Source organism: Aotus nancymaae, unplaced genomic scaffold, assembly GCF_030222135.1.
Source record: "Aotus nancymaae isolate 86718 unplaced genomic scaffold, 86718_ANA_hifiasm-v0.15.2.pri h1tg000007l, whole genome shotgun sequence".
NCBI lineage: Eukaryota > Metazoa > Chordata > Mammalia > Primates > Aotidae > Aotus > Aotus nancymaae.
Window position 1 is genome coordinate 53,685,349 of NW_026988418.1, and position 26,908 is coordinate 53,712,256.

Here is a 26,908-nt window from a genome sequence, read left to right on the forward strand (position 1 = left end):
AAATTCAGAGAGATTTTGAGCTCAATGATGAAAGAATGGTACTCATGTTAGCAAGAATAGGTTTTGAAAGCAAAGGTGATGAATCACCGTTAGACATGGTGATGTCAGAATACACAAGGGAAAATGTCCAAACTATTTTTACTAGAAGACATGTTTCATAAATGTCAGTAAAAATGTTCTGATTAGAAAGAGAAATATGTCTGTTTGTTGGAAGGGAAGCATATACAAGGAAGGGAGCATAAATATGAACAGTTAGAGGGTAATCTAAGGGGAAAAATATTGCTCAAATAAAAATATTAATTCCTTAAGTTGGGGATAAGACTCTTTTTAAGAACTTAACTTAAAAAATCAGCTTACCACTGCCGTAACCTGAAGCAATGCAAAAAGAAAATCTGATATTAAAGCATTAGATGTCAATGTTGACATCAAAAAATATTTATTGAGGACCTCTGTGCCAAGAACTGTTCTCGACTGTGAGAATACAATGGTTAACAAGGTAGGCAAGATTGTGTTGTTCTGTATACCTTTTATCCTAATAGTCTGTTGAATTATGATTAAGCCAACGACTGCAGTATTACTTTAACCTAACCTTTGCTATTCAGGGTGGAAAATATTTGCATTATCAAATAATAGGATTCATATTCAGCTACTTAGACATTACTAATATAAATATAAGATTTAATACATTTCATATATCCTTCACCACTCAATATTTTTGGTAACACTTTTGCTATCAGTAGTATAATTATTCACTAATGGTATTAAATGTTTAATTAACAATAAGCAGAGACCAGAATCTCTAATAAAAACAGCAGCTCATAAGTCTACATGGAGCAATCTTTAGGTCAATATAACATTTAATGTATTAACATGCTTTGTAATATCTTGCAGAAAGATACTGGAATAAAAAATGAGCTAGGCGCAGTGACTCACGCCTGTAATTCCAGCATTTTGGGAGGCCGAAGCAGGTGGATCACCTGAGGTCAGCAGTTTGAGACCAGCCTGGTCAACATGGTGAAACCCCATCTCTACTAAAAATATAAAAATTAGCAGGTGCCTGTAATCCCAGCTACTCAGGAGGCTGAGGCATGAAAATCGTTTGAACCTGGGAGGCAGAGGTTGCAGTGAGCAGAGATTGCACTACTGCACTCCAGCCTGGGGGATACAGCAAGACTCTTGTCTCAAAAAAGAAAAAATTGAGAGACATTAAGATATAATATTGAAGATTCTCACATCTCAAGTTATAGGTCTCATATCTAACTGCCACCTGACATTTCTACTCAGAAGTCCTGAGGTACTTAAAGCTTAATATATCTAAAATGTAGCTCTTGTTCTCTTCAAATGTTCTTCACAGTTCCTATCTGTGAATACAGCACTACTGCCCAGCTAGAAACATGAGTCATCCTCAACTCCCTCCTTATTCTCCTACTCCCACTTCCATTACAATTAATCACCAAAGTGATCTCTTTTGTTGTCTAAATCTCTCAAATCCAACCACATCTTTCTATCCCCCCTTCTACCACTCTCAAATCAGGCCAGCATTCTCCCCATACTAACTAGCCATCCTGAATCCAATCTAGCTTTCCCTGTGATCTGTTCTCCACATTTTAATTAGGTTCACTTGCTAAAACACAGAATCACATCATTTCCTCACATTTAAACTCCTTCAATAGTTTAAAAAAGCCTCAATAAAATGACCCAGCCTTCCTCTTTAGTCTTATCTCTTGACACTAGCCACTCCCCAAATCCACACACCACAGTGAGCTACATTCAAAACTTACATTTCTTTCAGTTCAAGCAATCTTCCCTTTCTCTTATCTCTCATCCTTTACACATGCTATTTCTTTTGCTAACAGTCCTTCCCCAGTTTATCTACAATAATCACCAACAGTTCCTCCAAGTCTCAGTTTAGGTGTCACTTCTGGGAGGACTTGCCATGTTTCCATCTAGTCATTAAATATTTATTAAATGTCTATGAGTAAAGTATTAGCTATATTAAAGTACTAAATATATATGTTAATAAATAAAACAAACATGGCCCCTGCCTTCCAGTAACAAAGACTATCACAATACTAATGATACTGTAATTACATATTTAGTCATCTTTTCTCCTCAGACTAGTAACAATAATATCAAGTGTGACCTAAAACCAACTTAATTACAATCACCAATTTGTAAAACATCATATAAATCAATAAAATATTAAACAAAAATGTACTGAGTCCACAGGCTTGAGTCTAGTTAGAAATCCTAAAAGTTTTAATTATCTACTTTAATGGTCACCTCCAAAGAAAAGTGAGTAAGAGGTCAGAAGACTTAGGTTCCAATTCTGTCTCTGCAATTATCTCCCTGACCTCAAGCCATTTATTATTTCTGAATCTCTCACCCTTAAGTGTAATATTTTAATAATCAAAATAATGATCAGTATGAAAGCTTTCACAGTATCATTTATTTCTTAGTGGCTTCAAAAATCAAACTTGTTTAAACAGTTTGAAAAAAACAGCCCAAGAAAACAGTTTAAATAATGAATTCTTAAGCTGCTAAAATAAGAGCTTTAGTTCATAGTCAATCTGCCTATATTTTCCCAAGGTTAAAATTCTATTCTTTTTTTCAACTCTAATAAATGACATTTTCCTCTATGAAGCCTTTCCTGACTTATTCCTTAAAAACATCCTCCTCAGGCCTACTACTACACTATACTACTCAGACTTGGCAGTATTGTCTTCACCACTTATAATATAATTAATTGCATGGTACTGGGACTGGGAATTCTAATGACTAATGCATCCTTAACATACAGCACAATGCCAAGAATACTGGATTTCAATAAAGGTGAATGCCTTGTCTTACAGTTTAGACCAATCACAGAAGGCTAAAGTATAGCAATGGCAAAATTCTTTGGTCTGCAAGAGCAGTTTTATGGTTTCCTGTTCATATACTGGAATGGTATTTGCCACTGAGTCTTTACTAGATTTAAAAACATTTCAGATTTGGATAGAAACTTTTATACTAAACACAAGTGTGGCTGAAACTTTCTTTGGAAAAACTATTGACAGCTCAGCTTCAAAAGAGTACAATATAGCCTCCCTTTAAACAAATTTACCAGCACAGTAAAACCCAGGATGAGTTTTAAAAGACGTAGCTCAAGAGAGACAGATACACAGTTGGCCTTTCATATCTGAAGGGGATTGGTTCCAGGACCCCCAACCCAGATACCAAAATCCACAAATGCTCAAATCCCTTATATAATATGTCACAGTACTACAAACATATCTAGGAATAAAGGCATCACACTAGAAAACACTATTTAAAAACTACCAAAATATACCAATTCGTAAAAGTAACTTGGAGAACACCATTACGATAACATAAAGGATTTTCTCAGCCCTTTTTTTCTGGTTGTAAATTTAAGTTTTCTAGAATTAAATAATTCAAAAAAAGGAGTTCACACACATTAAAGCTGGAATTAAGACTAATAATTGTAGCTTATCATACATAATAAGGACAGTAAAAAAATAACCACAAAGAAGCAAAGTATTCTAATGCTTGAGTTGCAAAAGGCAACAGATTTTGAGCAGTCTGCTATTAAGCTAGACTTAATGAACCTAATATTTAGTAATGGCTTTTACTTTTTTACTTACAGGCTATGCTGATGTTAGTTTGTGGCAAACTATAAAGAAATTCACTGTAAGGAAACATTTATCCTAAAAAAACAGTATGAAGGGAAAAAAGAAGGCAAATAATCTGATTATTCAATATTAAATAACTTTGAATGTAATAACCTAAAACACAGAGGTATGTTAATTGATGGAACTGATGGACTTAACAGTAAAAAACAAAAATTTTCATATATATTCTCCAATGAAATTTAAGTTGTAATGAAGGTGATATTTCAAAACTTTGAGCACTCTCACAACTTAAAAAATGTGTAGTAAAATAAATATCACTTTCCGCCAATTAGACTAGCAAGGATAAAACAAATATTTAGCAAAATATGGGAAAACAGATATTCTCATAAACAGTAAGAATATTAAGTGGTACAATCTCATTGCAGTTTTATTTTATCAGAAGTTCAAGTGCACATATCCTTGACCCAGCAATCTACTGCTACAAATTATCCTGACATTCTCACATACTCCCACTGATATCATCAAAAATACTCATTGCAGCAGTACTTATATACAGGCAAAAAAAAATCCTGAGATTTACCTAAATATTAATAGGGCAAGAGTTATATTAAATGTGGTACATACATGGAAAAATGTCCAAAATGTATTGATAAGCAGAAAGAGAAAGATTTGGAATACATACCAACTATTTTTGGTAACTATGGAGAGTACAGTGCTGGGCGGGAGGGAAGAGTTTCACTTTTTACTTTAACATCGCTGTACTACTTGCTCATACATAGTCACCTGTGACTTTTATTAAAAAATTAATTTTGAAAACACTAAATGTGGCCGGGTGCAGTGGCTCACACATATAATCCCAGCACTTTGGGAGGCTGAGGCGGGTAGATTGCCTGAGGTCTGGAGTTTGAGATCAGCTTGGCCAACACAGTGAAACCCTGTCTTTACTAAAAATACAAAAATAAGCCTGGCATGGTGGCTGAAGTCCCAGCTGCTCAGCTACCCACCATGCCCCTGTAGTCCCAGCTACTCGGGAGGCTGAGGCAGGAGAATCGTGTGAACCTGGGAGGTTGCAGTGAGCCGAAATTGCATTGTTGCACTACAGCATGGGTGACAAAAGCAAAACTTTGTCTAAAAAAAAAAAAAGGTGAAATACTAAATACTATATGTTACTTGGCAATACAACTGGAAAGAGTCAATCTACATTGTACAATCTCATCTAGAATGAAGAACAAAGAATTTTATTCATTAAAAAATTTTCTTTTTCATGCTACGACAAAGGACAGCACATCTACAGTGCTACTAAAGAAACAAGCACAGAGAGGTTAAGTTAGAAATTAGAGAAATTAATCTAAGATGAATATCCATAAAGTACTTGAAATCCTTGGATTCAGGTATTCTGCAGTATAAAAAAGTTTAGCAGCAGCTGCCTATGTTAAATACTGAAGCACAAAATGAAGAGGAAGACTCTGCAACTGAGGTACAGCTAGCAGCCTCTGAGAGGAAAAATTAGTCTAAAACCTTTTTGGAGACATGTACGTTAGGCAATCTCAAAGTTAAATTTCTCTGGCTCCTCAACTCTAACCAACAATAAGACTAAGCATACTTCACATCCAGCATTAAAAAAAAAGAAGAAGAACCAAGGTTCTACATCTGGTAAGAATCTACGTCTGAGAAAACCCTTGTGGGAAGACAGAAGGAACAGCATGAGAAAAGGTCAATGTCCAACTCTGTGTTCAAACATTACGGCAGAAGCTGCAGAAAGGAAAAGCAACAAATTGATCCCAGTGGGGAAGAACCTCTTCTTGCTTTGGACTTGCTAGAGGGCAATCAAGTTACAGACATAAAAATCTTCAGATAATTACTATAGCCAACCCAACTAGCCAAATTTCAAACACAGGGGGAAAAAAAAAACCCACAATAGTCAAAATGCTTTAAATTTTAAAAAGCATGTTTTTCACATGTACCCCAAAACCTAAAATGCAATTAAAAAAAAATAAATAAATAAATTAAAAAAAAAATTTAAAAAGTGTTTTATTTCTTAAGAAAGTATATTGTTTCGGCCAGGTGCAGTGGCTCACACCTGTAATCCCAGCACTTTGGGAGGCCCAAGAGGGTGGATCACCTGAGGTCAAGAGTTCAAGACCAGCCTGATTAACATGGTGAAACCCAGTCTCTAGTAAAAAAAAAAAAAAAAATACAAAATTAGCCAGGCGTGGTGGTGCATACCTGTAATCCCAGTTACTAGGGAGGCTGAGGCAGGAGAATTGCTTGAACCCAGGAGGCAGAGATTGCAGTGAGCCAAGATTGCTCCATCGCATTCCCGTCTGGGCAATAAGAGTGAAACTTCGTCTCAAAATCAAAAAAAAAAGTGTAAGGTGTTATGTTACATTACATATGTACAATAAAAAAAAATTTTTAAATAACTTTCAACAAATAGCAAGCTTTCTAAGCTGTGGGAATAAAAAACGTTATCGTAGTTCCAGGTTATGATTCTAGAATTTCTTCCTCCATCCTAACAGTTTTTTACTTTCAGAGAAATGAGGAAAAGTTTTCCTCACTTCTTATACACGTGACCTGTGTTCCCAATCTTCTACTTGTATTAGTATAACTCACCTTTCAAAATCTTTAAATTAAAGAAATAACTAGTACAAATCCACAAAGAAAATACTCTTCATAACAAATACTTCAAACTTCTGCAACATGGATTAATACCTCCACTTGGAAATCTAATCGAAATCAACATTGACAGTCTTATTTTAGGTCTGAACTAAGAACACTACTAGCCATTTTATTTCAACTGGATTGAAAGAACACTTGGGAAATATTTTATTTCTCTTTCTAAAATGTCTATAATGCTGTCTCTGGATTGTCCTCAGTGGATCCTTCCTACGGCCTAACAGCAACTGAAGTGTCAATGCCCCCATCCAATCCCGCTAGTATTCTGAATTTCTATTTGCCTGAGAGAAAATAACTTTTTTCATTGATCTATGTTTAACAAACATTTACTGAATGCACACAGTATCCCCTGCACTGTGCTAAGATAAATGGGACATGGATGGTATTCACCTTCAAACTCATAGTCTAATGAAGAAGACAAACTATGGTCAGGCCTGGTTTAAAGGATCAGATGCTGCTTCAGATAGGCTATTTCAGAAGATAAGCTGACAACTAGCAGAGAGGGCACTGGCAACTGGGGAGGCATGGGGTTGAGGGAAAGTGACAACATGTACGTGGGACTAGAACTAGTAATATGCAACATCATACTTAGTTTATTCATATAATTCTCAGCATTCTGGCATAGCTACAGTGAGATAACTGCATGCCATGTTATAGAGTTTACTACATTTTATTCCAAAGGTGATAGGGGACAATGACAGAGGTAGGTAGAAGAAGGAAAGGAGTACAGAAAAGTTAGCAAGTAGGAACGGAGATGTGAAGAAGCCAATAAAACAAATCACAAAGAAAACATAAGTGCTTTGTGGTGTGTTCATACAAGGGAATATTATTAAAAATAAAACAGCAACAAAAAATAATAAATTGCTAATATACTAACACAGATGAAACTCAAGAAGATTATGTTGAATGAAAGAAGCCAGATACAAGAGTACATACTACATATAAAATCCAAGAACAGGCAAAACTAAAGTATGCTGACAGAATTCAGAAAGATGATTACTTCACGGGGAAAGCCTACTGGATTGGAAGTGTGGAAAGCACAAGAAACTTTCTGAAATAATGAAATGTTTTATATCTTAATGTAGATGGTGGTTACATGTATGAATGTGCATGTAAAAATCCATTCAGCTCTATACCTCAAATTTTATGTTACCATATATACACCATAATAAAAAAGAAAAAATACATATATAAGTGTGGCGGAAAATAAGGTCAGAATAAATTAAACCACTGTCATCCCACAAGCAATAGCAAACATAGAAAATTAGAACAAAAGTTCTAACAGACACTGTATATCCAACTAAAAAACAAATCCCTAATAAGACCTTAAAGTACAAAAGCCTGGCTTCTTCTTCACTTTAAGAAGATATATAGGCAAATGTTATTTCTAATAAATGCTACAAAAGTAAATTATTCTTCCTAAAGAAAAACAGCCTACTATAAAGCAAAAACTAAATTTTTTCTATAAAACAAACAACAGGAAGTACTATAACGATCAATAAGGTATGACAAGCACTTAATAGAATTTAAAGAACAATAAGTGCTCTTCAAACTACCACTATATTATATAATAGCAATAAAAGGTAAATTTTGCTTCAAAGCATGCCAAACCACTGACTGAGATGTCCTTAAGTGCGTATTACTGAACTACAGCACTTTTCATCCAAGACTTCTTTTTTTCTCTTTAACAAACATTGAGAGGAGCAAATTTTTGACAGGTGAAACATCTGGTTAGCAGGAAAACCAAGTTAACTTCAATTTTTTCAGTATTCTTTTTCCCATGTTTCTGTTTTGAAGCCATATTCACTTACCAATAAACAGTAAATGTATCTTTTTTAAACCTGTGAATGGCTTATATTGCTAAAAAGCATTATTTCACATATCAGACAGAAAGTACATAATGCCAATTCAATTTTTTGAAAGTGAACAGCCTTAGAAAGCTAATCAAAATGCTACATTAGAAAGGTCATTCAGTAGAGACACACGCTAGAAAAACATTAAAACAATAATTTACAATTTTGAATACTATGTTAACAGAAAGAAATCACAATTTGGCAAATTTAACCCATTTGAGAAAGTGCTTCCTTAACCATAGTAAGAAAGCAAAATAAACAAAAGTAATGACTATTCATATACTTTATCAACAAAGGAGAGAACAATGAAGTGACACAATAAATGTCTTAATGAACTGGTGAGAGTTCAGTTAAGAGTGGATGAACCAAACATCAACTTGATTTTCTAACACGTTATAACAGTCATTGGAAACGTAAATGCTTTAGTTAACCTGAACGCAAAAGAAGGAAACTAATTTTAGTTCCACAATTTGATAGCTGTAATTTTACTCCCATCAAATCAATTGGACCAAGTGTGTTTAAAAGTCAGTTATTTGCATTTCAAAATTTTATTTAAAAACTCTTTGGTTCTGGACTCAACAGCATATTTTTAAGACATAAATTTTTTGTATTATTGCTACCTTGATAGGTACATTTAACAAAGCAGTCTTCTACTTACCTAGATTTTGTCTTATTAACATCTTGCTGCAAGAACAATCTCATCCAAAATTAAATCAAACCTGAAAGAATACAAAGACCAATGTTTAATTTTTTGTTTCAGGCATGAGTAACTACAGAAATAATAATCTATTCAAATGAGAAATCAAAACTTTCTAATTTTTTTTTTAAATTCTACAATAATTTGTTTTCATTAATTTTAACAGCATGGCAATGGCAATAATTAAAATATTTATTAACAAAACACATACTTTTCTAAATCAGTATTTATCTAATATCACGTACCTATCAAGACATACACCAAAAAGCTGAAGACAAAAATGTTATAGTAGTGGAACACATAAAAGTATATACTAATAGTAATTATCATAATAGTCAACACTGATCAAGTACTTACTAAATGCCAAGCATCGTTATTCTAGAGAATACAATGTAACAATACTCTCCGGCTTCAATTTAATCCTCAATCTAGTATAAAGTGACTTCTCCAACGATCCACTGAAAATGTATCTGCCAAAAATATACCTACCATTACTAATTTTATCACATTACAGAAGTTCTGCAAACTGAGTATATCCCAAATTCTACACATCTCCTCCTCCCCCTTCCTGAAACTAGCTTGTGATCCTTCTAAATTCTCTATTCTTTAAAAAACAGCACCACCATACCTTCCTCCATTCTCAAGCTAAAATACTTCAACTGTTTTATTTCTAGACTCACTATCATCTCTGATTTGTCTTCCTGGAACCACAGACCTAGAATTCTCTGCATAGTATCTAGAAAAGATCAGATGCCATCAACTCCCATCAACCCAGAACTGGACATAGGGACCTGTTAAAAACTAAAGTATAAAATCAAAGCAAGAGCATTAAAAGTCTATAAATTACTGAGCGGAATAAGCTGAAAAACGGTCCCACAAAAGATATCCACACCCATCCCTGAAACCTGAGAATGTTACTTATATGGCAAAAAAAGTCTTTGAAGATATGATTAAATTAAAAATCTTAAAAGAGGGAAGATTATTCTGAATTACCTGGGTGGGCCATAAAGCAATCACATGTATCCTTATAAGAACAAGACACACACTGAAGGCAGTGAGAAATAACAGAGATGCCGGGCAAGGTGGCTCACACCTGTAATCCCAGCACCTTGGGAGGCCAAGGTGGGCAGATCACCTGAGGTCAGGCGTTTGAGACCAGCCTAGCCAACATGGTGAAACTCTATCTTTACTAAAAAAATACAAAAATTAGCTGAGTGTGGTGGCACGCGCCTATAATCCCAGCTACTCGGGAGGCTGAAGCAGGAGAATCGCCTTAACTCAGGAGGCAGAGGTTGCAGCGAGCCAAGTTTGTGCCACTGCACTCCAGCCTGGGCAACAGAGCAAGACTCTGTCTCCAAAAAAGAAGCCATAGCTGAGACAGTTTAAAATGCTGGCTTTGAAGACTGGAGGGACATGGGCCACAGCCAGGAAAGCTAGCACCCCAGCACCCACCAGAATCAGGGAGAAGCAAGGAATGGATTCTCCTCTAAAGCCTCCCTCCAGAAAAAGCACAGCCCCGCTATCATCTTTATTTTGGCCCAATACTACTGATTTTGAAATTCTGGCCTCCAAAACTGTGAGAGAATAAATTTCTATTGTTTTAAACCACCCAGTTTGTAGTAATTTGTTAGAGCAACCACAGAAAATTAACATACTGAAGATGGCAGCTTCTCAAAGAGATAAACTGGAAGCACCCTTACATAAAAGATGTTATAAACTGAACTGGATCACCCCTAAATTTCTTATATTGAACCCTCATTCCAAATATGACATTACAGCTAGGGCATTTCAGCAATCTAGTTAAATAAGGTAATTTATGAGGCCTTCACTCAATAAGACTGGTGTCATTCTTTGGTTTTTTTTTTTTTTTTATGAGATGGAGTCACCCAGGCTGGAGTGCAATGGCGCAATCTCGGCTCAATGCAATCTCTGCCTCCCAGGTTCAAGTGATTCTTGTGTCTCAGCTTCCCAAGTAGCTAGGACTACAGGTGCACACCACCATGCCTGGCTAATTTTTGTACTTTTTTTTTAAGTAGAGATAGGGTTTCACCATATTGGCCGGGCTGGTCTCAAACTCTTGACTTCAAGTGATCTGCCCACCTTGGCCTCCCAAAATTCTGGGATTACAGGCGTGAGCCACCGCACCCAGCCCGACTGGTATCATTCTAAGAAGAGACACCAGGTATGCACACACAGAGGGCAGGCCATCTGCAAAAGGGAGATTCAGGAGAAACAAAATCTGCCAACAACCTAATCTTGAATTTCCAGTCTTTAGAACTGTGAGAAAATAAATTTCTGTTGTGTAAGCCACCCAGTCTGTAGTATTTTATGACAGTCCTAGTGGACCAATGCATATTTTAAAACTATACATGGTTACACAACAATATAAACATATTTAAATGCCACAGAACTGTACACTTTAAAATGGTAAATTTTGCTATGCGTATTTTATCAAGATAAAAAATAAAGGCATATACAAACACTACAAAAATTACATACAAACTTCAACTTAAGCTATTTAACATTATCTTGCTTTGCTCGTAGTTACTCTCCAAAATCTGAAAAAAACCTTTTAACTGCATTTGTTCCCCACAAACCAAACCAGCACATTTTAGACACTTTATTTTTATTTTATTAATTTTTAATTGACAAATAATTGCATATATTATCTATTCATGGCATACGATGTGATGCTTTGACATATGTTTACATTGCGAAATGATTAATTCATGCTAATTAACAAATCCATCACCTCACATACTATTTTTTGTGGTGAAATACTTAAAATCTACTTTTAGCAATTTTGAAATATATATGCATTATTACTATATTTCATCATTCTGTGTAATAGATCACTAAAGCTTATTCCTCCTAACTAAAACTTTGTACCATTTGATCAACATCTCTTTCCCCATCCACTTCCCAACCCAGCCTCAGGTAAACACCATTTCACTCTTTACTTCTATGAGTTCAACTTTTTTAGATTCTACATGTAAGTTAGATTAGGTGGTTATTTGTCTTTCTGTGCCTCGTTTATTTCACTTAGCATAATGTCCTCCAGGTCCAGGTTCACCCATGTTGTTGCAAATAACAGAATTTTTTCTATCTTAAGGCTGAATAGTATTCTGTTGTGCATATATATCACATTTATCCATTCATCCAATGATGGACACCTAGGTTGCTTCCATATTTTAGTTATTGTGAATAATGCTGCAATGAACATGGACTTGCAGATAACTCTTCAGCATATTCATTTCAATTCCTTTAGACATGTACCCAGAAGTGAGGCTGCTGTATCATATGATAATTCTATTTTTAGTTTTCTCCGGACCCACCATACTGTTTTCCATAATGGCTGTTTATTTTACATTCCTAACAAGGTGCACGAGGGTTCCCTTTCTCCACATCCTTGCCAACATTTGTTATCTTTTGTCTTTTTGATAATAGCAATTAAACATATTTTTTAAAAAGGATTTTACAAAGAAGTAGAATAGAAAGTACTTTAAAATCTATACCTAAAAAATATAATTGGAATATTACATAAGTAGCAGAGGGGTACAAAAAAAGAGGCTAAAACTTAAAAGTAGTTGGCACCACTAGTTTTGCTTCAAGCAGGATTCTAAGATAACACCTGAATACTAAAAAGTCAAGTACAACACATCCTTCCAAAAACCCATAACCACAGTCTGATCAAGAGAAAAACATCAGACAAATTCCAACAGAGGATCATACAGTATGTCTGACCAATATTCCTCAAAACTGTTAAGGTATTAAAAAAAAACCAAAAACCTTATAAGGTCATCAAAAATAAAGTCTTAAGAAGCTTAGGCAGAAACAACAACTAGACATAATATAATTTGGAATATCTTAGAACAGGAAAAGAACACTGGGTAAAAACTAAGGAAATCTGAATAAATCATGATCTTTAGTTAATAATGATGTGTCAATATTGGTTCATTAACTGCAACAAATGTACTGTACTAATGTAAGATATTAATAATAGGGAAAACCGGCAGTTGGAGGGGGTGGTTAGAATATGGGAACACTATCTATCCTGCTCAAATTTTTTACAAATCTAAAACTTCTAAAAGAGAATGTCTATTAATTTTCAAAAGTATTTTAAATATGCTGAAAAGACATGAACATATTTTAGAAAATTAAACACTAACAATTCAGAAAAGTCTTCAGAATTAAATTATGAAAGTTCAGATACACATTAAAATTATATAAAAGGTAGATTTGTCTGAACAAATTTAAGACTGAAATCATACCAACTATCTTATCTAATCACTGTGAAATGAAACTAAAAGCCAGTAACAGAAGAAAAACAGGAAAATCCACATGTGGAAATTAAACAACTCACTCCCAACCAACCAATGGGTCAAGGAAGAAATTACAAAGAAATTTTTTAAATATCCAGAGACAAAACCAAAAACACAACAAACCATCAATTTATGAGATGCAGCAAAAGCAGTACTAAGAGGGAGGCTTATAACAGCAAAAGTTTACATGTTAGTATCTGAGTCACGGCACCAAAAAAAAAACAAAAAAAAAAACAAACAAAAAAAAAATCACAGCCAGGCGCAGTGGCTCACACCTGTAATCCCAGCACTTTGTGAGACTGAGGCTGGTAGATCACAAGATCAAGAGATCGAGACCATCCTGGCCAACATGGTGAAATCCCATCTCTATACTAAAAAGTACAAAAATTAGCTGGGCATGGTGGTGCGCTCCTGTACTCCCAGCTACTCGGGAGGCTGAGGCAGGAGGAGAATCACTTGAACCTGGGAGGCAGAGGCTGCAGTGAGCCCAGATCACGCCACTGCACTGCAGCTAGTAACAGAGCAAGACTCCACCTCCAAAAAAAAAACAACACACAAATCAACAGCCTAATTTTATATCTGAAGGAATTAGAAAAAGAGGAACAAACAATAGTAGCAGAGGGGAGAAAAATAATACATACATATTAGGGCAGAGACCAACTAAATACCGAACTGAAAACAAGGCAAGAAAAAAACAGAAAACCAAGAGTTAATTAAAAAAAAAAAATAAGATCAACAAAATCAATAAACCCCTTAGCTAGACTAAGAAAAAGGCTTGAAAAATGAAAATCAAAACTGAAAGAGGGGACATTACAACTGATGCCAGAAGGATTATAACAGAATATTATGAACAATTATATATCAACAACTGAATAACCTAGAACAAGTTGGCATATTCTTAAAAATGTACGCCTAGCAAAATGAGGACATGAAAAATAAAAACTCTGAATGACTTATTACTAGTAAACAGAGATTAGATGCAGTTATCAAAAACTTCCCAACTAAGAAACGCCCAGGACCAGATGGCTTCGCTAAAGAATGCTACCAGTCATTTAAACAAGATTGATCACCAATCTTCCTCAAACTCTTATAAAGAATTGAAAAGTAGGGAATACTTCAAATTCATTCTATAAGGTCAACATTACGCTGACACTAAAACCAGACACAACAAGCAAGAAAAAAATTATAGACATAAATCCCTGATTAATACTTATACAAAAATCCATAACAAATAGGAGCAAAACAAATTCAAAAGCACATTAAAAGGATTACACATCATGACCAAGTGGGCTTTACTCCTGGAATGCAAGGATGATTCAACATGTGAAAACAAACTAGGAATAAAAGGAAGCTTTAACATAATAAAAGCTATATATGAAAAGCCCACAACATCATAATCAACAGTAAAAGACTGAAAGTGTTAAGATCAAGAACAAAACAAAATGCCCACTGTCACCATTTCTATTCAACACAGTAGTGGAAGTCCTAGCCAGAGCAATTAGAAAAGAAAAAGGAATAAAATGCAATTAAATTGGAAAGGAAGAAGTAAAATTACCCTGGTTCTCAGATGTGACCTCATATGTAGAAAATACTTAAGTTAAAAAAAAAAAAAAAAAAGGTTAAAAGTAATCATTTCGCTTTCTGCCCGTGGACGCCGCCGAAGCAGCATCGTTAAAGTCTCTCTTCTCCCTGCGATCATGTCTAAGTCAGAGTCTCCTAAAGAGCCGGAACAGCTGAGGAAGCTCTTCATTGGAGGGTTGAGCTTTGAAACAACCGATGAGAGCCTGAGGAGCCATGTTGAGCAATGGGGAACGCTCACAGACTGTGTGGTAATGAGAGATCCAAACACCAAGAGATCCAGGGGCTTTGGGTTCGTCACGTATGCAACTGTGGAGGAGGTGGATGCAGCCATGAATGCAAGGCCACACAAAGTGGATGGAAGAGTTGTGGAACCAAAGAGAGCGGTCTCAAGAGAAGATTCTCAAAGACCAGGTGCCCACCTAACTGTGAAAAAAATATTCGTTGGTGGCATTAAAGAAGACACTGAAGAACATCACCTAAGAGATTATTTTGAACAGTATGGAAAAATTGAAGTGATTGAAATCATGACTGACAGAGGCAGTGGCAAGAAAAGGGGCTTTGCCTTTGTAACCTTTGACGACCATGACTCTGTGGATAAGATTGTCATTCAGAAATACCATACTGTGAATGGCCACAACTGTGAAGTTAGGAAAGCCCTGTCAAAGCAAGAGATGGCTAGTGCTTCATCCAGCCAAAGAGGTCGAAGTGGTTCTGGAAACTTTGGTGGTGGTCGTGGAGGTGGTTTCGGTGGGAACGACAACTTTGGTCATGGAGGAAACTTCAGTGGTCGTGGTGGCTTTGGTGGCAGCCGTGGTGGTGGTGGATATGGTGGCAGTGGGGATGGCTATAATGGATTTGGTAATGATGGAGGCAATTTTGGAGGTGGTGGAAGCTACAATGATTTTGGCAGTTACAACAATCAGTCTTCAAATTTTGGACCCATGAAGGGAGGAAACTTTGGAGGCAGAAGCTCTGGCCCCTATGGTGGTGGCGGCCAATACTTTGCCAAACCACGAAACCAAGGTGGCTATGGCGGTTCCAGTAGCAGCAGTAGCTATGGCAGTGGCAGAAGATTTTAATTAGGAAACAAAGCTTAGCAGGAGAGGAGAGCCAGAGAAGTGACAGGGAAGCTACAGGTTACAACAGATTTGTGAACTCAGCCAAGCACAGTGGTGGCAGGGCCTAGCTGCTACAAAGAAGACATGATTTAGACAAATACTCATGTGTATGGGCAAAAAACTCGAGGACTGTATTTGTGACTAATTGTATAACAGGTTATTTTAGTTTCTGTTCTGTGGAACGTGTAAAGCATTCCAACAAAGGGTTTTAATGTAGATTTTTTCTTTTTCTTTTTCTTTTTTTTTTTTGCACCCATGCTGTTGATTGCTAAATGTAATAGTCTGATCGTGACGCTGAATAAATGTCTTTTTTTTTTAAAAAAAAAAAAAAAAAAAAAAAGTAATCATTTCAACAAAGTTGCAGAATACAAAAAATAAAAGCACACAAACAAATGTCAGTTATATGTCAACGAGCAATTTGAAAAGGAAATTAACACAACAATTCCATGTACAATAGTATCAAAAAGAAGAAAATATTTAGGAATTAATCAAGGATCCAACAGACTTGTACACTTAAAGTTATAAAACACTGCTGAAAGAAATCACAAAATATACAAATAAATGGAAAGATACTGTATTCACACACTGAAAGACTTAAAATGTCCATCTGCCCACAGCAATCTACAGATTCAATGCAGCCCCTGTCAAAGTCCCATTGGCATTTTTTTGCAGAAATAGGAAAAGGTATCCTTAAATTCATATGGAATCTTGAAGGACCCCATAGAGCCAAAACAAACTTGAAAAAGAACAACAAATTTGGAGGCCTTACATGTCCTGATTTCAAAACATACTAAATACAAATAGTAATCAAGACAGCAGTAGTATCTGCATAAAACAGACATATAAACCAATGAAACAAAATAGACAGCTCAGAAATAAACCCATGTATTTATAGTCAAATGATGTTTGACAAGGGTGCCAAGACTATACAGTGAGGAAAGAACAGTCTTTTCAGCAAATAGTACTGGGAAAATCCAACATCCACATGAAAAAGAATGAAGTTGGACCCTTACTTTACACCACATACAAAAATTAATTCGAAGTGGATAAAGACCAAAATGTAAGACCTAAAACTATAAAGCTCCTAAAAGGAAACATAGGGGAAAGCTTTGGGACATTGCATTTAGCTAAGATTTCTTGAACATGACACCAAAAGCACAGGGAACAAAAAATGGAACTACATTAAACTTAAAAACTTCTGTATATCAAAAGAAGTAATCAACAGAGTGAAAAGACAACCTACAAGTGGGAGAAAATATTTGCAAATCATATATCTGATAAGAGGTTACTACCAAAATATGTAATATAAGAAACTCAACAACAACAAAGGAAATGACTGAATTTAAAAATGTGCCAAGTATTTGAATGGACAATTCTCCAAAGACAGTATATAAAACAAGCACATTTTAAAAAGATGCTGCTCGGCCCAGTGTGGTGGCTCATGCCTGTAATCCCAGAACTCTTTGAGAGGCTGAGGTGGGAGGATCACTTGAGCTCAAGAGTTTGAGAACAGCCTGGGCAACATAGCAAGGCTTTGTCCCTACTAAATGTTTTTAACAAGTGAAAATAAATAGGTGTGGTAGCATACGCCTGTACCAGCTACCTGAGAGGTTGAGGTGGAAAAAGCACTTGAGCCTGGAAGGTCAAGGCTGCAATGAGCCATAATTGTGCCACTGCACTCCAGCCTAGGCAATAAAACAAGACCCTGTCTCAAAAAGGAAAAAGAAAGAAAAGATATTCAACATCATCAGTCATCAGAGAATGCAAATCAAAACTACAAGACATCACCTTACACCCACTAGAAGCTGTTATTTTAAAAAACCCAGGAAATAACAAGTCTTGGCAAGAACGCAGAGAAACTGGAACCCTTGGTGCACTGTTGGGGGGAAAATAAAATGGTGCAGCCATTATGAAAAGTATGACAGTTCCTCAAAAAATTCAAAGTTAAATTACCATATGATCCAGCAATTCCATTTCTGGGCATATACACAAAGAATTCAAAGCAGTATCTCAAAAAGATATTTATATGTCCACGTTCATAACAGTATTTTTCACAAGATCCAAGAGAAGGAAGAAACCCACTGTCCACCAACATATTAATAAAGGGAATACATATACATACAATGGAATATTATGCAACCTTAAAACAGAAAGAAATTGTGTCACATCCTACAACACGGATGAACCTCAAGGGCATTTTGATAACTGAAATAAGCCAATCACAAAAGGGCAAATATTATATGATTCCATCTATGAGGTATCTAACATAGTCAAAATCACAGAAAGCGGAGTGGTTGTCAAATCTGGGGGAGAGAGGAGGCTAAATTAGTGTTTAACAAATACAGAGTTTGTTTTTCAAAGTCAAAAAGTTCTAGAGACCTGTGAATACACTTAATACTACTATACACGATGTGAATACACTTAATACTACTAGACTGTACACTTAAAAACAATTAAGATGGCAAATTTACTATTTTTTGTGTGTGTGCATGTGTGTATGTGTGTGTGTGTTTTAACCAAAATAAAAGACAAATATGAAGAGTAGAAAGTACATACAAGGCCAAAATGGAATAACAGGAATTGGGTTTTCTCTCCTCCCTGAAAACTCAAGAAATCAGAAAATATATGAAACAACAGTTTTCAGGTATTAGACATTAGGCAACCACTGATGGTGAACCCTGAAAGGGAAATAAGGTGAGCAAACTACTGCCTGGAGAAAGCACAGATCCCTGCCCAAGGAAAGAGTATCTATGCAGAATCTGGTGGTCTCCTTGAGTTGAGGAGACTAAGCTAAAAGTCCAAAGAAGCCATCAGCTAGAGAGCATACACAGGGCAGAGTACTGAAGAGAAGATAACTGCACAAAGAACACCCTCAAGTATCTACATAATGATTAGAGCAACTCTGTGTGGAAACTATCCAAGTAAGGAAAGAGTCACCCAAAAGGATGAAAGGGAATTAATTGCCCTAGTCTCACACAGCACCAGAAATAGCGTTCTCTTCAGAGTGGAAAATCTCATAATTCACATGACACCCGATAAAAAGGAGTCTTGCCTCAGTGGAAAAGGAAAGTAATCCTAAACTTATACTGTTTAAAAGACACGTTCCAAAAAAGGAACGTGGAGGAAAAGGAAGAATTACAAAGTGACACCAGGAAAACTTATGGGGGTGATGAATATATTCGTCATCTTGTTTGTGGTCTCCTGAGTGTATATGTGGGTCAAAACTTTTCTAACTGTAAATTTTATATGTGTACTTTATTACATGTCAATTATGCCTCAATAAATCTGCTTTTAACGCTGTCAATAATAAAACAACCCAATTACAAAATAGTCAGAAGATTTGAAGCAGCACTTTGGCAACAATATATGAATGACAAACGTATCAAAAGATGCTCAGTACCATTTGTTACTGCGAAACTGCAAATTAAAGGCACGATGAGGTATCACTACACAGCTATAAGAATGGCTAAAATTAGGAAGACCAACCATACCAAGTGTTGGTGAACAAGTGGAGGAACTAAAACTTTCAGACATTTATATGAGACCATAAAATGGTACAATCACTTCGTAAAAGTTTTACCATTTCGTACAATGTCAAACATACACCTACCACAGGATCCAGTCATGGAGTGGAAACTCCTAGGTATTTAACCATACAAATGAAAGGGTATGTCCATACAATGATGTATTAGTCCATTCTCACTCTGCAATAAAGAACGACCTGGAACTGGGTAATTTATGAAGAAAAGAGATTTAACTGACTCACAGTTCCACCACCTGTACAGGAAGCAAGGCTGGGAGAGGCCTCAGGAAACTTGCAATCATGACAGAAGGTGATGGGAAGCAAGCACGTCTTACCATGGTGGAGCAGGAGAGAGAGGGTGAAGGGGAAAGTGCTAAGCACTTTTAAACAAGCAGATCTCATGAAGACTCACTACCACAAGAACAGTAAGGGGGGAATCTGTCCTTATGATCCAATCACCTCTCCCCAGGTCCTTTCTCCAACATTGCGAATTACAATTCAACATGAGATTTGGTGGGGACACAGAGCCAAAACATATCAAACAATTTGTACACCAATGTCCATACCATCTTTACATGCAATATTCAAAAACTGGGAGAAAAATGTCCATCAACATGTGAATCCTTATATTATATCCCTGCAACAGAATACATAGGACTGAACTAATGATATATGCAACACGAATGAATCTCAAAAAAATTATGCTAAGTAAAAAAAAAAAATCCAAACAAAAACAGTACGTACTGCATGGTTTATGTAAAATTCCAGAATATGCAAACTACTTTATAAATGACCTAAAGTAGATCAGTCACTGCCTGGGCAAACGAGAGGAGTACCAACAGACACAAAAAAACTTTTCAAAACTAAAGGGTGTGTTCCTTATCTTGAATGTGATGATTTCATAGGTGTATAGAGACATCAAATCTGTTCAAATTGTTCACTTTATTTATTTATTTTCCGAGGTGGAGTCTTACTCTGTCGCCCAGGCTGGAGTGCACTGGCGTTATCTCAGCTCACTGCAACCTCTGCCTCCCAGGTTCAAGCGATTCTCCTGCCTCAGCCTCCCAAGTAGCTGAGATTACAGGCACGTGCCACCATGCCCGGCTAATTTTTGTATTCTTAGTAGAGATGGGGTTTCACTATGTTGGCCAGGCTGGTCTCCAACTCTTGACCTCATGATACGCCCACATTGGTCTCCCAAAGTGCTGAAATTACAGGCATGAGCCACTGGGCCTGGCCCCAAATTGTTCACTTTAAATGTGATTTTTTAATATGTCAATTATACTCCAATAAATCTGTTAAAAATTCACAGTATGCAAAGAATAAGTAGAAAAAAGTCAAATCTCAAAGCAAGAATAAATGAACACGCACAAAAATTCATTTATAACCAAAAGAAGATATAAATGAATCACCTCTGAACAACTACTAATTTACCAACATCTACTTACAATTGGTAATTCAATGTATAAACAATGCTTCCAAAATCTTATCAGACCTGACTTATCAAACAAATATAGAAAAGAGTAATCTGGACTACTAGACAGATTGATATACAAAACTTGTATCTGCCCTAATTTCTATATGCAAACAATTCTTACTGAATTACAATGAGTTCAGAACTAAATACTGAAAATTAATCTAATTTTACCAATTGAATCAAAAAGGCTGATGGTGAAAATAGCCCAATTCTGTATCACCTTGCTATCCATGTATTTGGCAGTGAAGTTTTGTAGCTTCTCTCATCAAGAGGTGGTCAGTCAGGTGCAATGGCTCATGCTTGTAATCTCAGCACTTTGGGAGGCCAAGGCAGGAGGACTGCTTGAAGCCAAAAGTTCAAGACCAACCTGAGCAACACAGGGAAACCTTGCCTCTACAAAAAATATAAAAATTAGCCAGGTGTGGTGGTGCATGTCTGTGGTCCTAGCTACTTAGGAGGCCAAGGCAGAAGGACTGCTTGAGCCCAGGAGTTGGAGGTTACAGTGAGCTATGACTGTGACACTGTATTCCAGCCTGGGCAACAGAGCAAGACCCTGTCTCTTAAAAAATAAAAATAAAAAAGAAGTAGTTTTCCTTCCCTGAGCTCTCAACTCTGGGATTGACCTTATAAGAAACACCAGTGGAATCCAGCAGATGTCACAGTTTGCCAGTTTAGAGCTTAAGCCTCAAGAGACATTGCATACTTCTGCTCTCTGTCTCTTTCAAAACCTTGCCACCACCATAACAAGTCAACTCTCATCTGCTTCAGGATGGGAGGGTATCCCAGATGTCACAGCACATGCTAGACCAAACTATAGCCAGCTCACTACAGACCATCCTAGATCAGGCTATGGGCAGTCAATGCCCAAATATATGAGAACCCAGTGAAGAGAAGCAGAGCCACCTTCCTGACCTGCTGCTAAATGCAGGCTCATAAATGAGCCCAGTCAAGACCAGAAATGCTGCCTGGCTGACTCACAGACTTGATCTAACAATACTGTTGATTTAAACCACTAAGTTTCGAAGTAATTTGTTACACAACAATAGCTAATTGATAGAGCAACTCACAACACCATAATACATTTTTCTTAGCCCCAGGAGTTATTTTAGATTAACATTTGATTTAGGTCTCTTAACTTTTGAAGACAACAGGGGAAAAATGACTAAATCTATTTTATTCTTTTATCAGCAGTAACTCTACAAAACATTCTATCACAAAATTTTTCAAATTCAGAGATACATAAACTGAGCAAAATCATTTTTGTAAGTAATGTCACCAATTACAATTACAATTTTTTGTGAAATATTATTCCTAGACAGCCTTACTGAATCCAATCATACAGTGAAATTTTTCAGGACACTCCAAAATCTGTAAAAAATGTTATAGAGCAATCTTCTGTCTCTAACATTGCCTCTATTTGTACTAATAGTATTCTGATTTTCCTTTAGGGACACATTCTTACTCAACTATTACAGTGGCCCCAATCCTAGGCACCTGAATCCTAGGCTGATCAGAATACCCTGTTCTAGCACAGTAATTTCTTCATGGATGGGACTATATCCAGGAGTGGGAGACGTAGAATGCTTCTTAGTATATTTGCAAAAACTATTGGGAAGTGTCACTTGAATCTTCAGCAGAAACAGCTACAAGAATGATGCAGGTTAGAGCAACCAGTGGCTACCTTTGCCACACTACATGGAGAGAACATGTTTAGGAATGAAACTACTACAGAAGAAATCCAAGCCAAAAAAAGATACATCATCCTATTGATATCATATGCACCCATCAATCCTTCAGTCCCTAAAATTTAATTAATCACAGAATGCTAGAGACCTCACAAGTGTACAAAAATGATCTCTGGAGAAAGACAGTATCACCCTAAGGCTCAGCGTTCAGGCCTGAGAAAACAGCTGGAAATTTAAATGGGAAAAGCATGGCAGTCAGAGAACCAGAGGGGTGAAACAAAAATTCTAAGTATAAACTTTGCCCAAATCATTGGATGACTGATAAACCAGTAGGCACAAAGAAGACCTGAAGTGGCTGAGGAAAAAGTAGGCAGAAACTAGAAAGAACGATGCTACCCTTGAAAATAGCACTGTATTATGAGTTTGTTGCCTTTCAATAGAGTGCGTTCCCCAACTACGCAGTGTAGGTAGCAGGAAGCTGCAGGTCTACAAGGCTGAAGTATTAAAGTACAGAACCAAACATCAGCAGAACAGCTGGAAATTAGTAAAATTCTGAGAAGCAAGAAAACCACAGGGCAAAATCAGACTATAATCTCCACAAATCTTTGGGTAACAACCAACTTACTCAGACATTGGGAGACCTCCAAGAAGCCAAGCCAACAAAGCAGCAATACAAAGCTAGAAGAGAGCAGAGATGGCCGCAGTTTGCAGTCTGGGCCCAGGAAGTTAACCTTTAAAAAAAAAAAAAAAAAAAAAAGAGACCCATCATGTGCAGTTTCAAGCAAAAAAGGCATGATAAGTGAAGAGGAAAATGTGACGACTCAGACTTAGGAAAAAAGAAAAGTAAATCAACAGACACTGATTCTGAGTATACCTAAATTAATTCAAAGTAGCTATTTTAAGAATGTTACAAAAATTCAAAAAATATATATTCAAACAACTGACAGAAACTTAAAAAAAGGGAAAAAAAACAAAATAAAAAATTCATCAGATGACACAACAGAAGATTAGGGATAGCAGAAGAAAGAACTGGTGAGTCTGAAGACAAGGAAATAAAACTGTCTAATCCAAAGAACAGAAAGTAAAATGACTAAAGAAAAATAAACAGAGCCTAAGAGACCAGTGGGACATTACCAAGCAGTCCAACATATATGTTACTCAAGTCTCAAAAAGAAAGGAATAAAAAGAGCATAAAAAAATTTTTGTTGAAGAAATAATGGTCAAAACATCTCAAATTCAGTGGAAAATATTGACTTAACAAATCCAAGAATCTCAACAAACCCAAGTGGAATAAACAAAAAGAGTCACATATGCATATATATCATAGTCAAGCTGCTGAAAGCCAAAGAGAAAACCTTGACAGCAGCCAAAAAAGAAAATGACTGGTTACATATCAAAACAATACAATTAATGGCTGACCTATCAGAAAAAATGGAGACACTGGAACATCTTCCATATCCAATGATATCCTTCAAAAATGATGTGAAATAAACTTATTTTCAGAAAATAAAAATTGGGTTTGTGGCCAGGCAGATAAAACCAACAAGAGTTTTAAAGGCGGGAGGAGAAGGAAAGTAGTAACAATGCTAAATCAAAAAGATGACATCAGAGGTTCAGAGCTCTCATCAGAACCCGATGAAGCATTGTGATCCCAGGCTTCCAATCTCCACAACTGTGAGAAATAAATTTCTGTTGTTTGTAAGCCACCCAGTCTACAGTATTTGTTACAGAAGCCCAAACTAAGACACAGACACATAAATGCTGCACCCAAAAAAACTGCAGAATACATTCTTTTCAAAGACACACATATATAAAACTTGGCAATAAATATATTAAAAGGTACTCAGTCACATCTGGAAGCAGGGAAATGCAAAATAAAAATCATTGAGATAACCCTACATACCCTCTAGAATACAGAAAATATTTGCAAACTATATACTTAACAAAAGGCTCATATCTAAAATATTTTGAAACTCCCAAAACTCAACAGTATATTATCAAAAATTTCAGAATAAGAACCATTGAAAACCATCTCCTCCATAAAACCAGCAAATTCACTGGGAAAAACTGTTAAAATCAACGTTCTGTGAACTCTGGAAAGTAACCAAAGGCTTGTAGCAATCTAGGAAGAGTGATAGATGGAAGAATCTTATTTGGTAAGACCAGCACACTTTAAGGTATTTTATCTTGCCCTATTTCCATCCTCCCTCAGAGCTGGGTAGTAGCTTTGAAAACTAGCAGCCTGGGGCACAGTGGCTTATGCCTATAATCGCAACTACTTGAGAGGCTGAGGTGGGAGAACTGCTTGAGCCCAAGTCCTTGAGACCAGTTTGAGCAACATGGCAGTACCCCATCTCGAAATAATGTTTAAAAATTTTAATTCACAGAGTCATCCATTCAGATCTAGATTCTAGAAGAGTGCATATGTTATATGGAGAAATCATGAAATTATAAACTTAGCATGTGTATGTCTTTAAGACCAGAGAATCCAGAGATGATTCCACAGTCATTTGTATTTATAGAAAAAAGATAAATAACAATTGCCAAGAACCATCATTTTTCTCCTTCCAAAATTTAAACATCTGCATTATAAATTTTAGTATATTAAACATAATAAAGTAAACTTATCGGAAAATCTATTTGAGTCTTATCTGTTATTATCAGGTAGAAGTGGAGGATATATCTAGAGAGCAATGTTTTGAGCTAGGTGTAAGCCACAGAGTCTATGAGATCATCTTTCACTTTTAATATATTGCTAAAACGTCAGAATAATCTATTTGTTTTCTCTTGATCATGAAAACTGATGAAGAGTTTGGCATGCATTTGTAGTCCCAGCTACTGAGGAGACTGAAGCCAGAGGATCAGTTGAGTCCAAGACTTTGAGAATGCAGTGAGCTATGACCATGCCACTGCACTCCAGCTTGGGCACAGAGCCAGACCCCATTGCTTTATAAGTAAAAACAAAAATCCAACAGCCTGGCAGCCACTAGAGAAGACAGAATAAGTTTAGAGCTCCTTTAGTACCTCATTCCCAGAGAACTGTCATTATTTAACATGTCTGATGGTTTCCCAGAAGGCTCTACTCACAAATCTATTTAATCTGACCCGACTCAGCACTTATCTAGTATAAACGCTTCCCCTAATACCCTAGGACATCCAAAGGACATTTGTCAAAAACAATCAGAGGCAATTGTTTCATATTGCAGTTGGCTGAGGGACAGAAGAACAGCTGAGGCAAACAATAGACTTAAAAGCCTTAAAAAAAAAAAAAAACCTTGGGACTTTGTAAAGCTCCAACATATTCCTGAGACTCTAGAGGGCCACATGCATGGAAAGGGCTGTGCACATGCCCAAGAAAGACCTAAGTGCTCACCTCTGGCTAAACTTAAGGCTCTGTACAAGCAGGAAGTAAAGAGTAAGGCAGAGTTGTAAAGTGCCTGGTTAAGTGTTGAAGGAGTGTCCCAACACACATATAACTTCAACAGAAAGATTTACTGGTCCCAGGCATTTAAGGAAATCTCTGCCCAATTATGAGCTGACCACTAAGCCAACTGAGCAGAGATTTCAGTGCCCATATGTGACAAAGAATACAGATTTTATAGAATTAGTTCTGAAAAATCACTAAAATAACACTAGGGCAGAGGGGAGAGGGAATCTGATTATCAGAGTTGTGTTATTATTTTAAATGTGCAGTATTCAACAAAAAATTACAAGATACTAAAAAAAAAAAAAAAAAACGAAGTATGGCTCATACATACGGAGAGAAAAGCAGTCCACAAAACTGTCCCTGAGGAAAGCCAGATATGGGACTTACTAAACTAGACAAAGCTTTAAAATCAGCTATTTTAAGCATATTCAAAGAACTAAAAGAAACCCAAGTCTAAAGAACTAAAAGTATGAGAATATCAATAAAAGATAAAAATTATGAGGAAAAAACCAAATTCTGGAATTAAAAAGCACAACTAAAATGAGCAATTCACTAGAAAAGTCAGCGAACCTGAAAATAGATCAAATGAGATTATCCAGTCTAAGGAACGGAAAGAAAAGTCAATTTTAGAAATGCATAGGGCCTATGAGACCTATAAGACAACATTAAACATACCATCATACACATAATAGGAGTTCCAGAAGAGAGGGGATATAAGAATGAGGCAGAAAGAGCATTTGAAGAAATGTGACTAAAAATTCTCCCAGTTTGATGAAAAACATGAACCTAAACACTGGAAAAAGCTCAAGGAACTACACAGAGGATAAACCCAAAGAGATCTACGCCTTAGACACATAACCATAAAACTGTTGAAAAAGGAAGCAAGAATCCTAAAAGAAGCAAGAAAGCAGCGACTTGTC

At 36.3% G+C, this 26,908-nt stretch overlaps 2 protein-coding genes across 14 annotated transcripts in view; one reads left to right on the forward strand and one right to left on the reverse strand.

Moving 5' to 3' along the window:
* ZNF644 (zinc finger protein 644) overlaps positions 1-26,908 on the reverse strand; it is a 105,853-nt gene that overhangs the window by 62,713 nt on the left and 16,232 nt on the right. For 9 of the 13 annotated variants that reach the window (XM_012434248.3, XM_012434256.3, XM_012434249.3 and 6 more), the window contains one exon: positions 8,817-8,877. In XM_012434248.3, coding sequence (XP_012289671.2) covers positions 8,817-8,860 — 44 coding nt within the window. In that variant the 5' untranslated portion in view covers positions 8,861-8,877. Of the gene's footprint in view, positions 1-5,855; positions 5,874-8,816; positions 9,946-26,908 lie in introns of those variants that run through there. The other 4 variants (XM_012434251.3, XM_012434258.3, XM_064372609.1 and 1 more) reach the window with 4 other exon arrangements.
* LOC135272974 (heterogeneous nuclear ribonucleoprotein A1-like) lies at positions 14,838-16,198 on the forward strand. The gene has a single exon (XM_064371769.1). The coding sequence runs from the start codon at positions 14,875-14,877 to the stop codon at positions 15,835-15,837; it is 963 nt and encodes a 320-aa protein (XP_064227839.1). The 5' UTR covers positions 14,838-14,874; the 3' UTR covers positions 15,838-16,198.

What these genes read in the sequence shown, in the direction of transcription:
- LOC135272974 (XM_064371769.1), top strand. Translation starts at nt 14,875, where the DNA reads ATGTCTAAGTCAGAGTCTCCTAAAGAGCCGGAACAGCTGAGGAAGCTC.